The sequence below is a fragment of the Acartia tonsa genome, chromosome 10 (genome assembly GCF_053477335.1).
Source record: "Acartia tonsa isolate MP-2025a chromosome 10, ASM5347733v1, whole genome shotgun sequence".
Lineage (NCBI taxonomy): Eukaryota > Metazoa > Arthropoda > Copepoda > Calanoida > Acartiidae > Acartia > Acartia tonsa.
The window spans coordinates 1,256,862-1,271,741 of record NC_137269.1 but is presented as its reverse complement, the minus strand read 5'-3'; the positions used below and the strand labels follow the sequence as shown (position 1 = coordinate 1,271,741).

The 14,880-nt window shown below is 31.8% G+C and overlaps 1 protein-coding gene across 1 annotated transcript; it reads right to left on the bottom strand.

Annotated features, from left to right (window-relative positions):
- Window positions 1–3,502: 3,502 nt before the first annotated feature.
- Window positions 3,503–13,576, bottom strand: LOC145330370 (uncharacterized). The gene is made up of 9 exons (XM_080175008.1): window positions 13,495–13,576; window positions 11,647–11,688; window positions 10,089–10,182; window positions 8,941–9,060; window positions 7,722–7,778; window positions 6,325–6,381; window positions 5,710–5,785; window positions 4,566–4,639; window positions 3,503–3,625 (listed from the first exon to the last, which is right to left on the bottom strand). Exons 1-9 carry the CDS (start codon window positions 13,572–13,574, stop codon window positions 3,503–3,505), a joined length of 723 nt encoding a protein of 240 aa, XP_080031134.1. The 5' UTR covers window positions 13,575–13,576.
- Window positions 13,577–14,880: the final 1,304 nt, after the last annotated feature.

Genomic DNA, 14,880 nt, shown 5'->3' with positions numbered 1-14,880 from the left:
TTCAAGTTAGTAAATCAACCAGGGATTCGAGTTCCTAAAATTTTCAATAATCTGTCATAATTTTCTATTTTTAATCATTTTTGTGCTTATTAATTAAAGAATGGATCAAAAACTAGAGATCTGAAGGGATAAGACAATTGGGATAAATTGATGTACACTCCTTCAAATGTCCTCTTATGTTTATTAAAATTATTAGCGGAAATGTTTAAACACTGTTAGTTTGCAGCAATAAATCAATATTTGACAAAATTATCCAAGATTTTATATCAACGAGCAATAGAACTAGTTTATAAAACTTTGTGTATTAATCTTATATGCAGTATTACAATCAAATGTCTCCTGCCTCCTTTTTTTATACCATTTGTTAAAAGGCAGCAAGGGAGGGGACATAGGGGCTGTTTAGTGTTTATTAAGCCTGTCTCCAATGTTTTGTAATAGCTTTTTCTTATTCGTTGGCTTTACAACTTTGGGGATTTTTATCGAATTTAGATTTTTTAGTTCATTAAGTTGAATGTCCAAACGTTTCAACCACTAATTTTTAATCTAAATTAGGTTTAATTTGTGCATCACTATTAAGGGTAAGCATCAATTATCAGCCATTGTCTTATCACTGGTTGAAAAGGCTACAAGCTTAATTAAAATCAGTTTGACTTTTGCAAAGTGTTTATTTTAATATTTGACATTTGCCATTTAATCTACAGAAAAGCCTGGACTTCAGCCCGTCCAAACCTCTAAGAATATCTTAAATAGAGATATAAAATTTTGAACTAACAATTTTAAATACAAAGTGTACTATTTTCAAGGAGCCAATTTTGCCTTATGCTTTTTACAGAAAATTATATTTTATTTTTTTCTGTTTTATTTGAAAGATATATTTTATTGACTTTTATCCCTTCTGAATTGAAACTGAACTGAAAGTGAAAGTTTATGGACATTACAGACACACAAACATCCTATTTCTTTTGTATAAGGGTAAAAATAGTCTAGTTCAACTTCTGTATTTTGAGGTTGTCTAGCATCAGTTTAAAGTAAATATTTTGATTGATAAGTTTTGATTCATGAACAAGTTGAAATCAACTTTTTAAATTATTTTCTTCTAATTAAATTTTTCGTCTCCTTCCTTACGTTTTGAGCTTCAAAATATTTTTATTTTCCGCTTCTTTCAATGAATGTAAAACATGTTCCGGTATGGCTTCGAAACCGAATAATATTCGCTGGATAAGAACCGGTTCTCAGCCATGCTGAAATCATTTAGAATAGGATAGCGTCGTATTACAGCCAATTTTCCACGAAAATAAAAATGTTTTCTTATAATTTTAACTTTAATATCCCCGGAAAGCTCTTAAGAATACTATGTGATAAATAACCAATATGATTTTTTCATGGTTTGTTGATACCAACAAAAGAAATAAATCTAAAAAAATAATTTGGTTGCCGATAAAAAGGCCTTCTTTACTACTTAGCGTTACCCCCAAAAATTACAACAAAAAAATCAACTGAAATCCTTATAATAAAGTAAAAGGATGTCTGTCTGTTTGTTTGTCTGTGTGTTTGTATGTTTGTACCGAAGTATCTCACTAACCGCTGAACCGATCTGATTCTCCTTAACAGAGTAGCTTCTCATTGGTCCCGGGAAGGTTTATAACTATTTTGGGGGAGGGTACCAACAAGAAAAATAAAAAAATTGAATTGAACGCAAATTGAATTTTTTCTCTCAAATACATTTAAAATGCCACTAGAGGCCTTTAGGGGCGTAACCGCTAGTTACCAAATATTTTATCAAATTAATTCAGTTGTTGGTTAAAGCTGGATAAAAAAAAGCATACAAGTGATTAATTTGTCTTATCTGTACTATCTAATAACATAATTATAAATGTATGTAATATAAAGCATTCATATCTTCACTTTTTTGTGACATATAATTGATAAATTGCTTTATTTCAACATTAAACAAGAAGATTATTATTCAAAACTAGCGAAGAATACAACAAACCATATTTCAAAGCTGAGCGACTTAACAACTTTTCTCCCTAACCGTTAGGGGTTAAGATATTTTATTCGTAGGTTTTTCAGTTTTCCTTATAACCAAATCAACTTTTTGAAAGATAAACCTAATTTTGATGAAGACGAATTAAGTCCCTCAAAAAATGAGCATTTTACGTCATAAAAACGAGGGATTATCCATCTATCTTTAGGGGTTTTCTTTCCCACTCCTCCTCTCCTCATCCCTCATTTTTATGACGTCATGGAGGGACTTTCTTCGTCTTCAATTTTGTTGATTCTTTAGTTTAGGTTAGGTTAAGTAAAGGTAAGAAGAGTCTCACAAAGGCCCCTTCCCCCGCATGGCTAGAAATGAATAGGGGGGTTTTGGTTGGTAAAAGGTTGGTTTTTAAAGACGTTTTTGCATATTTTTTTTGAATGAAAACTTATAAGGATAGTACGTACTAAGATTATTATGCGTATATTCTAATACAAGGACAACTAATACAAGTAATGGAAAATAATTATCTATAATACAAAGTAGCTTGATTTTCGTCCGTCAGTACGTCCGTCCGTCTGGAGCGTAAGATCTCGGTAACCACTGAACTACTACTCTGAGGAAATATATCTACTGGTCCTGTGGTGATTTTAAGCAATTTTCTTCGGGGGTAGGACACCCCAACCCCCCAAAAAATCAAAAAAAATTTCTCTAATTTTTTTAGGCATATAATTAAAAATTTGTTGCCCGCATATAAAGTAGTAAAGCTTTCATTGTTTGTAGCTTAAGATTTCGATAACTGCTTTATCTATTAAATTCTTCATTTTAGGGAAGCTTCACATAGGTCGCAGGGTGAGTTATGATTACTTTATTCTTTAAATTTAATTCATGGGATGGTTTTAGGCTATTTTCTACAATCCCTTTTCCTTCGAATACTGAAAAAACTTTAGAGAAATTTTTAACAAGGAAATTACCTCTCTGTTTAATAATTTAGAAATTAAGAAATATTTATATTAAAGGGGGGGGGGAGGGGTGGTAAATATTTGTATTGGGAGGTTTTATATATGATAGACAGAAAAATATGAAGGGGAGAGGTCGATTAAACTTTTAAAGTTTTAGTTTATTTAAGATGAATAAAATATAAAGGGAAGCAATTTTATCTTGAAATATTATTGAACATAACTTCCCAAAAATCTAACAGGAACCAATGTAAAGCTTCGTTTAAATTAATTGTTGGTTGCAAAACCTTTAGAACCCAGACAGACTGAGAGACATACAGACAAACATCTTTACTTAATTCTGTTTCTGTACAGGTTTACTGTAAATAATTTTTACACACTTATTATTTGTTAAGGGGAGTGTGAATGTATAAAAAAAAGGTAGTTTTATCTATAGATGGGGGAAAAGACATTTGATTGCACATCTATTTACCCCGGAAAGATTTCTTTCAATCTTGGATTTAGTAAAAAATCAGCGGGAAAAGCCGTTTTGCATTATCTTTGAGATTATATGAATGAGATGATGTTAAGGTTTGATAATCTGATAAGAAATTTTTTCGTTCACTGTCCCTTTAATAGTTAATATATTATGACAGATTATTTTCCTGTATGATTGGTCATCTCCCTCAGCCATCACATCATCTTCCCTCTAAATAGATTAGTTATTAATCGCATTGTATTACAGACAGCTTTCCGCGAATATTAAAGTTAAAAATTGTAAGATTAAAACAAGATTTGCTAGCCCTGATTGGCAAAAGTCCCAAGCTAACAAAACTGGTATAAATTTTATGATTTTATTTTGATATTTGTGGATAATTGTCTGTAATACGATGTTATACATGATTATTCAGTATGGCTCGGAGCCGGTTCTAATCCAGTGGATATTAATCAGTTTCGACGACATGTTGAAAGATTATTATCCTATTATATAAAGTAACAAGATGTCTTTCTGTACTGAAGGATCTCGATAACCGCGGGACCGATATGGTTCTCCTATACAATTTAGCTTCCCATAGGTCCTGTGTGAAGGTTCATAACTATTGGGGGGGGGGGGGAAAGATAAAACCCTTCAATGAAAAATTGCCAATAGAAAACAATTACTCCACCCGTCAATTATTAAGTAGCGAAGCTACTCTATAAACCACTTTGACTGTCCGTCAGTCCGTAATGCTATGGAGGAAACGTGATTTTCTCGGCTCCTAATCAAGATGGACATCTGAAATTTTTAGTGAAGATTCCTTTGACATATGCCCATCTAATCTATAAATTGTTTTTTTACCTGTCTCTTATTTGGGGTACTAGATCGATTTCTAGATTTTTAAGTTTTGGTGATTTTATCAACCGTTTTTCAAGATAGTGGGCTAAAATTTAATCAATTAATTTTGCTTTTCACACATTTTCGCCAATTTTTATTAAGATTCTTCTATTAATTGGGGTGCTAGATCGATTCCTAGATTTTTAAGTTTTTGTGATTTTCTCTATTCCTATTTAGGATAGATGGCTGAAATTATCAGGGATCTAATATGCTTATATTCTATATATTTTAATCAAGTTTCATTAAGATTTGTACTATTAATAAATATGTTTACCTCATCCCCGTGTTGAAGGTATGGAATAAAGTTTTCTTCGCTTGGGGAACTACTTCTCTTGTGTAGAATCACATCTTAAAAATTGAAATGGATATCAAAAAAACACTTTACTACGATAGAAAAATAATTTGGATTTACTGCAGTTCACGGCAAAATATTGCTGATAACGAATATTTCCAAAAATCTATGAACTTTAAAGGCTGCTAGCTGCCAAACGGCTGAACCATTTTAAGCGGAATAAGAAGGCCTACAAACAATCTGGAATAGCCAAGATTCAATGATGCACAGGGAATGCTTCACTGAAGAAAAAACGCGTAAAATATGCCTTTTTCGCGCATTTCTCTGCACTGCGAGATAATTATGCATTATTGATTTATGGCTATTTATTCCAGATTTTTTGTAGGCCTTCTTATGCTGCTTAAAACAGTGTGCGGGCATGATCTGTACGTTCAGCCGTTTGGCAGCTAGCAGCCTTTAAAATTCATAGATTTTTGATAATATTCGTTACCAGCAGTATTTTACCATGAACTGCAGTAGATCCAATATTTTATATTACAAAGACTTTCTCTCTAAACATTTAATGTCTCTCATAGCATTACCGATATGCGGATCAAAAAAAAGGTTAAATACTGAGATGTTTGACTCTAATAAAAAATTTAGCTGTCTATGTCTTTTAGCAGTCTAGTAGAGAAAATCAAACCTTTTCCCCTGACCAATGAAACAATAGACATAACTTTAGAGCAAGTTTGAAAAGTGTTTAATTTTAATTTACTTTCAAAAATAAGTGACTTTGCCACTAGCTTCTTGGTCTAGGTTGGGGTACCTACAGTTGGGAAGGGACATGTGAAGTGGGCAATTTTGTTTCCAATGTAAAACTTCTTTGGACAATTCTAAACGTCCGGTTTGGCATCTCATCTTACATACAAATAGCATTTCTTTTATTTTTATTTAGAGGTTTGAAAGTAGGGCTTGGCAGTCGTGCGTCAGCCGCGAATAAGCATCAAATATATCTAAGTATTTATTGTTTATATACTATTGTTTGAAATAGTTAGAAGCTTCAGACTTCCAGCTGAATTTTAGCATTGTAAAAGTTTGTTTTTCCCGAGGCTGAGGCGCGGTAGCCGTGCCTTGGTTGAAAGCATACCTCCTTGATCATTGTTTAGCTTGTTAGTCATATAGATTCCACTGAACAAAGGGTAGGGTCGTCGTTTAGCCTCATCCTACAAGAATTAAAGTAAAAGAATAGAGGGGGCAGAGGTTAAAAAACTGGGACGCTGCGCCGACTTTAAATTGGGTCTTTGAAAATCAGCCTATAGCGTCCGAAATATTTACACAGCCAAGTCGCTACAAAATAGTAGACGAAAAAAGTTTTAACCACTGGAACCAGGTAGTTGCCTGGGTCATACATTTATACTTGAACATTTATTCAAAAAACATTTGTGGTTTAAAAGCCAACTTTTCACACAACAAAATTTTAAATAAATTATACAGAATTGCTTAAATACCGGATATGTTTGAGAATATACTTAAATTTTTAGGTTTTGATTATAGAGAAGCTTTGCTTATGATATTATACATTGTTGTCCTAAAAATCATTACAACAAATAACAGATATTAACAAATAAAATTATTGTCAAAATTTAAAAATAGATTGTTTTAAGTGGACTTACGGACTTTCTGGTAACGATTAGATATCGCAGGAATCATCAGAAAATTTTTTAAAATCTATAGGATAATTATAACATGTTCAAAATTGTACCTCTCTTTTCCTAAACATGCCAGAAAATAGAGGAAATTTTGGCTTTGATGGATCACTCTAAAAAATAAAAAAATATAATATTATTTTGTTACAATGCTTTTGATTTTAACACATATCTTATGAAAGATTTTTTAATACCACTGTTTTACATTGTAGCTAGATTAATCTCTAAGACAAACAATTTAAAAACTTTTCTGTCCTTCTTTTTGTTTGTAAAACTGCTCTCAGTTTAGTTCTGTATCTTGTATAAATACACTCTTATTACTTTTTGTTATTTTACTCTTACCATTACTATTACTATTACTATTACTTTTTGTTATTTTACTAATTACCATTACTATTACTATTACTATTACTCTATTTTTCTATTACTCTTTCTATATATTTATGCAGGGAGTAAGGAAGGGGACAATGGGCAATTAATTCAATTTAGGAGTATTTGCTGAAAGAAATTATTATGAAATGATATTTTCTGGAGAGAAAAAATTTTTTAAAAAACAGCCACATCATAACAAATTAAGTTTATTGATACTTGTCTGCAATATTCAAAACTAACAAACGAGTTAGCGGCATTTTGTGCGCTAGTACCCAAAGTCAGTCAAAAACTGCTAAATTCTTGCACATTCCCTTTAAGCCTGTACCCAAAGTCTGAGACTCTTAAAAATTGAATATTTGATCCATTGTCCCCTCCCTTACTCCCTGATATTTATGTAACTTTTTCTATTACTATTCTCTTATTCTTTATGTTACTATTTATATTTTTCTTTAAATTCAGGGGGTGAGGGAACATTAAGATGTTTCAACCACTAGTTGTAATCTACAGAAGGGGTAATTTAGGGTATTATTACTAGGAATGTACATCAATTTATCTGCCATTGCCTTATTATTTATAACCCGGCTTTAAATTCCTTTTTTTCTTTATCTTTCTATTACTCTTATCTTAAATTTCATCTTATTCTAATAAATTTTTTTGCTGTTATTAGTTAAAATTAATTTAAATCAGCTTCTAAGACTACCAACAAGTAAATTAATTCAAAAATCACGAAATCTTTCAGTGAATTTTAGCAAACCGATAAGTAGTAATGACGACCTTATTATCTACCCCAAAAATATTATTTAGACTTATTTCGCTCACTCTTGATTTAATAGTTATTTCTCGCATCGTATTATAAACAGATTTCCACGGATATAGAATGTACAATTATAAGATTAAAACAAGTTTTTTAGCCGGTGCCTTCGGCAATTCGGGGCTAAAAAATCTGGTTTTAATCTTATGATTGTTAATTTTTGTATTCGTAGAAAGCTAGATATAATACGATGCTAGACATAGTTTTTTCGTATGGATGAGAACCGGTTCCTATCCACCGGATTCGAATGAATTCGAGAAAATGCTTTACCTCTCGCTTCTTAAACATTCCAGAAAACAGCGGGAACTTGGGTTTGGTTGCTTCATTCTATAATTAAACTTATTATAAACAAGGATGACAACATCCATAAAAGCGAAGCAATGAAACGGTAGGACAAACGGACATTAACACTTGTATAGTGTCAGAACTGAATAATCAGAATATAAAAGTATAAGATTCGAAGCAAAATTGTGAGTAAATTTGTTGAAAAACTGCTTGATACAGGATAATGTTTATGGACATACTAACATTTAGGACTTTATTATAGAGTTGCATCTCTTATTAAATTATACTTTGTTGTCCCAGGAATCAATACACCAAAAATCAGATCAATCCGATGATTAGATCACATAAAAATTTGTTGTTAAAAAAAAGTAAAAAAAATCAACATGTTTAAAATGGACGAACTGACATTTTAGTAATGATTATAGAGTTGCAACGCTTTCTAAATCGTACCTTACTACTAAAGGAATCACCATGCAAAATTTGAAATCCATAGGACAATTCTAACATGCCTAAATTAACGAAAAATGCTATCCGTTATGGACGTACGGACGGACCGACCCTAATTATAGAAAAGCTTCGCTTTAAAAAAAAAGTAGTTAGTTTTTTGTACGTCTCTCTACATCATGCTAATCAAGGACTAAACTATCTTCATACATCTTGTGAAATGGTTTCATGCAATTTTATTTGTAAAATGCTAGAATGATGTTTCTCGTATTCATTCGAATCCGGTGGATAGGAACCGGTTCTCATCCATACGAAAAAACTATGTCTAGCATCGTATTATGTCCAGTTTTCTACGAATATAGAAATGTACAATCATAAGATTAAAACTAGTTTTTTTAGCCGGTGCCTTCGGCACCACGGGGCTAAAAAATAGTTTTAATCTTATAATTGTACATTCTATATCCGCGGAAAGCCGTTTATAATACGATACGAGAAATAACTATTATAGTATGGGTTCGAAAATGATTAATGTTCGCTGGATCAGAACCAGTTCTCAGCTATACTTAAAAATCAAGGAAAGTATTGTATTACAGACAATTTTCTACGACTATTAAGATAAAAATAAAAAATAAATAATATAAATTTTGTTAGCCTGGCCCTTTGGCACTTCGGGGCTAACAAAACTGGTTTCAATCTTATTATTTGCATTTTAATATTCGCGGAAAGCTGTCTATAATACGATGCGATAAACAACTATTACCTCTCTCTTAAAAAGATGTGTAACAGAGGGGTATCTGGTGGAATGTGCTGCTCGGTGTTGGCCTCCAGGTATAAAGGATGTCGTGTCATGACTAGGGTTAATAGCCAGTGTATCCTCCTCCTAGCCAATAAACAAATTTGATATCAATATATAATCACTTATGGCGAAGCTTATAAAAGTGTCGAAAAAAAAAGGGGGCAAATGTTACACAGTGCGTTCGAAGGTGCTTTGACTTTCATAAAACCTCTCTAAATATGATTTATTTAAGACTGAATTTCCGTGACCTTAGCAAAGCAACTGATAAAAATGGCCATGAATCAACTCACTTCAGGAGTGGTTTTATGAAGAACTTTATAAAAGCAAACTTGTTAAAAATTTTAAATAAATAATATTTGCTTTTCTTGTCATGATTATGCGGTAACTCCTAGGGGATGAAAATTGAACTTGAAATTTTCAAATCTAATTTTCTTCCCTATTTCTTTTAATATCACTTTTACCGACTTCCAACACAGCTGACAACAAACAATTCATGGATGGACAGACAGACACACGGACAAACTGGGACATAGAGTACTCATTAAGCTATATAAGTTGGAAAGAATTTTATTGTATATAATAGATTTGAAATCTGCATAAATTGTAAGGATTTTTTTTTATAAAAATCGTTTTTTTATATAATTCTTTATTTAAAAGCGTAAATACAATTTAGGTTAATTAATTTTGACCAATAGGATAGGTGGATTGGAAACTAACTGCGCTCTAATTTGTTGAATGATGTACAACACTTAAGCTTCTCCAATCAGAGCGCAGATTGTTTTCAACCCACTAATCACAGATGTCAAAATTAATTAACTAAATTGTATTTGCGCTTTTAGATAAAGAATTATACAAAAACTAATTTTATAAAAAATCCTTAAAATTTTAAGCAAATTTCAAATCTATTAATACATTAAAATTCTTTCCAACTTATATAGCTTAGTACTCATACAAATTAGAAAGATAGATGAATATTAGGAATTCACGAAATATTGTTATAAATATCTATCAATTTATTATAAAATTCAAATAAAGATGTTGATATGATATATAGAAATAAATGGAAATTCAGATAAAATATAAACAGTGATTTATTACCAGCTATTTTTTACCTGTTCTAGTAAACGATGATGAGATGTGGGGGGATGAAGGGGGTGTGGACGTGATTCTGGAACCAAAAGGGGCAGCAAGCCCCATGGAATTCCTCTAAATAACAAAAGATTTTAGATTTTAAAAAGGCCAGAATAATAGCATAAAGCCATTCTAAGCATTAAATCTTTAAATAACAAAGCCAAAGACTGTCCTAGAACCTATGGGAAGTTTTCCTATAATAAAAATTAAATAAATTCAGTGGTTAGAGAGATCTTAGAGGACAAACAAACAATTATAACTAAAATACATTCTTATGTTGATATAAAACATGTATAAATATTAAAAGAAAAATATACAAATTTCACTTTTGATTTATAATTGAGAGTCATAAACTTTCAGTTTATAACTTTTTGTGCAGAATAAATTTAGCCAAGAATACCAAATCTTATTTAATTGAACCTATATTTAGAACTTACATTAACTTAAGCAATTATATCAAAACTTTACAAAATTATATACTTGATTAAATAAGAGTATGATTTATATTTTAGTATATAAAATTATTAAAAGCAAAGCTTTCATACATCAAGAGTTGGCACAGGCATTTCAGAATTTCCCTTTTTTCAAATTTGACATCGTGATTTAGAGAGCGTAGAAAATTTATAATCATTACCATAAAGTCAGTATGTCAATCTTCATGATTATATTTGATACAATTATCCTATTTACTTGATTTTTTTCAAAATGATTATATCGTGACATATTCTTTTAAGTGAAGCATCCCTATAATTAAGTCTTAAAATGTAAGTGTATCGTATTAATTAAGCATTATGTATTTTCGTATATTAGGAATAGAAAAATACGGAATATTCAATGTTTAATATTAAGCTATGTTACTCTAAATTTGTTAATGTTTGTGTAACCACTTAATTTAATGAGCTTCGCTTTTATAGGTGCTGTCATCCTTGTTTTAATGGATTTATTATTACTTGGATCTTACACCAGATTTTCATGTTCTCTAACAAATTAAACTTTGTAGTAGGCTGGTATAACAATTTTCCCCACCTCCCCACCCCCTCCTGCTGGATGAACAAACTGACCAAAAAATGAAAGGGAAAATAGCAACCTAATTTGACCACAATTTTCCCCCTGTGATGATATCCACGTATATACCCGCGACCGTGGCTTAACACGTAGCGCATCCGCTCGTCGTCGGGAAGGTGATAGGTTCGAATCTCGGTCCGACACCGCGTCATAACTAAAGACGTTAAAAATGGTTCCCACTGCTACTATGTCAGTTAGAGTGGGGGGAATGCCTTGGCCCAAAACAGGCGCAACTCGCTACCATGCACAGTTGGGACTTCTCAGACAAAGGTCGTGCATCTCAGAGAGTTGGTTGTCTGATGGGTGAATGGACGCTTTACAACGCAATCATTAGTATTGCATGTATGTTTCAAGGTGCGTGGAGGTCTAGTTCCCGAAGCGAGACCTAGCCCCTAGAGTCTTAACTTATATTTTACATCTATTCTTTATGTTTACAAAATGAAGGGATTGGACAATGCAAAATAATTTTGTCACCTTTGTCGAGAAAATTCTTCACAGTTATTCTGAGCACAAAATCTGTAACAAAAATATCTTTCAAGTTGAATTTGAAAGGAAGACGAAGAAAGTCCCTCAAAAAAAAAATTCTGACGTCAAAAAATGAGGGATGAGTAGAGGAGGAGTGGGAAAGAAAACCCCTAAAAAAGAGATGGATAATTCCTCATTTTTATGACATCACATGCTGATTTTTTGAGCGGATTTTTTCGTCTTCCTTTTTTTAACATTACAATAAAATAAACCTAAATAACATCAACTTGTTTAATTAATTTTTAAAAAAATCTGTCTGTCTCTGTCTCTCTCTCTCTATCTATCTATCTATCTCTCTCTATCTATCTATCTCTATCTAGCTATTTATCTGTCTTTCTTTCTATCTATCTCTCCTTTTCTCTATCTCTTTCTCTCTTTCTTTCTCTCTCTCTGTCTCTCTCTGTCTCTCTCTCTGTCTCTCTCTTTCTAACTCTCTCTATCTCTCTCTATCTATCTATCTATCTCTATCTATCTATATCTCTATCTATCTATTTATTCATTCTTTCTATCTATCTCTCCTTTTCTCTTTCTCTCTTTCTTTCTTTCTATCTATCTCTCCTTTTCTCTTTCTCTCTTTCTTTCTTTCTTTCTATCTCTCCTTTTCTTTTTCTCTCTTTCTTTCTTTCTATCTCTCCTTTTCTCTTTCTCTCTTTCTTTCTTTCTTTCTTTCTATCTCTCCTTTTCTCTTTCTCTCTTTCTTTCTTTCTATCTCTCCTTTTCTCTTTCTCTCTTTCTTTCTTTCTTTCTTTCTTTCTTTTTTCTATCTCTCCTTTTCACTTTCTCTCTTTTTTTTCTATCAATCTTTCTATTTTTTCTCTTAATTTATCTCTTTCTCTCTCTTTCCATTTATCTATATATATAATATACATCTATGCATCTACTTTATCTGTATCTATCTATCATTAGAGTAAAACACTTGTGGGAGAAAGGGTCAAATAATGTATCTCCCCATCGCAACCACCTTGTGTAACTTTTCTATTGGGTCATTGAAAATCAACTAATGGCGTCGCTTATATTAGCAAGTAGCAGAAAATAATTTAGTAGCAGACAAAAGAGGTCTTTGAAAAGGAATGGAGGTAGCTGTCTGTATATACAGGGTGAGTCAGAAAAAACTGAGTTTTTCGATTTTCAGAAACTACCAGAAGGAATACAGAAAAAATAACAATATGTCCTTGTTCTCTGTACAAAAGCACATCAAACTTGTAAAAGGTGTTTTTCATTATCTCTAAAAATGCGGCCTCTATGATAGGTGTATGGTGTCAAAAATGCCTTGTGTGAAAAATGTTGATCAAGAAAAATTAAAATAAATCATCTATTTTGTATAAAAAAATCTTAAAATTTCAATATTTATTTAGAAAAAGGTCTAAGAAAGTACTTTAATGAGTTTTAAAGGTGAAATGCTTTTTGGCTTCTCACACAAGCATTTTTAGAATACTGCAATTTGTCATTTTTTCATATTTCTTAATTGTAATGCATGTGGTTTAAAAGAATCTTCTATAATAACGTAACTTATAGTAAAAAGAAAAGAAAACCTTTTTATTTGACAAAAAAATCTCTTAAGATAAAAAAGTTATCAAGGTTTGAATTTTCAAAACAAAAATGCCTTTTAGAAACCCTACCCTATTTAAATGAAGTTATTATGATGGATTATAACACACAAGTATACTACATCTATACTATAGATCTGTTTATCAATATATTTATCTCTATCTCTGTCTTTTTACTTTTTTTTTGTTTTGGTCAAATAGCTAAAGTAGAAGATTAAATGAGATCGAAATTTGATAAAAAAAAACTAACCTTTGAATATCAATGAGAGAAAATGCTTGAGCTACAGGGGACAAAAAAATTGCTGCTACAAGAAATATCCATATTAGCATATTCTAAAAATAAAATAATTATTTTTCTCGTATTCATTCGAATCTGTTGGATGGGAACCGGTTCTCATCCATACTAAAAAACTATGTATAGCATCGTTTTATATCTAGCTTTCTACGAATATAAAAACGTAAAATCATAAGATTAAAACAAGCTTTTTAGTCCGGGCCTTCGGCACCTCGGGGCTAGAATTGTACATTCTATATCCGCGGAAAGTTGTTTATAATACGATGCGAGAAATAACTATTAAAAACCTTTTATTTTTCAATTACGTATTTCGAATCAACTGTCCATAAAACCATGTTAGAATTTAGTTCATTTATTTTATTTTTAAACTGGTCATCAAATAGTCTCATTGTAATCAGACATTTGCAGTGAGGATATCGGCCGTAAGATCAAGAGGCAGCCTTGTTATAATTCTGTATTTTAAGGGGGTGTTGACACTGACTATTTTGCTAACATCCAAAAATTAATCACATGCTTTTGGTCGATTTTTATTAAAAGGTGCAATTTTAATCCATGGAGGTCACAGAGGGAGGAGGTGGGATAATTTAAAACACCCTTTATAGTTTTTAAACAACTGAGAATTATTTTCATTAAATATCATCATCCTGTAAGATCAAGGATGCCACACTTTTTTACTTGAACAAAGCATTTAAAATACTTCAGAGCTGGATCTTTAAATCATTTCAATGGTGCGCCAAATCGGGGTGAGCCAACTTTCCGACAATGAGAGCACATCATTTTACGAAATGCCGCGCTGTGATTGGCTGAAATTCAGCGCACTCCGATTTGGCGCACCATTGAAATGATTTAAAGATCCAGCTCAGGTAAGTTCCTGCAGGTCCTGATCATACAGATCTCCAGACGTTAAATTGTTGTGTATCCCCACATATGATAAATCTAATTACCCCCTATATTGTTACAATTAGTTGTTGCAAAATTAAAACACTGACTTAACTTTTCAAGATTTAACAAATGTATCCAAAGTTTTAAGTGGAGGAATAAAAGAACATATCAACAAAACTTTGGGTACCAGCATAACTTAGTTTGGGTACCAGCATAACTTACAATTCACTGTCCCCTCCCTCCCTAGTTTACTCGGTTCCAGGACAAACGCAAGAGTCCCAAACGTCGGAGTGGACAAACGCAGGAGTGTTAAAATATTAATTTTATAAAGTATTTCTAAACAGATTAGGTTAGGTTAAGATATAAATGAACAAATAAGCCCCCCGCAGGGGTTAGGCATTTAAAAAACCTATAAGATGGGCTAAAATAGGTTAGGTTAGGTTTGTGTCCACTCCGACG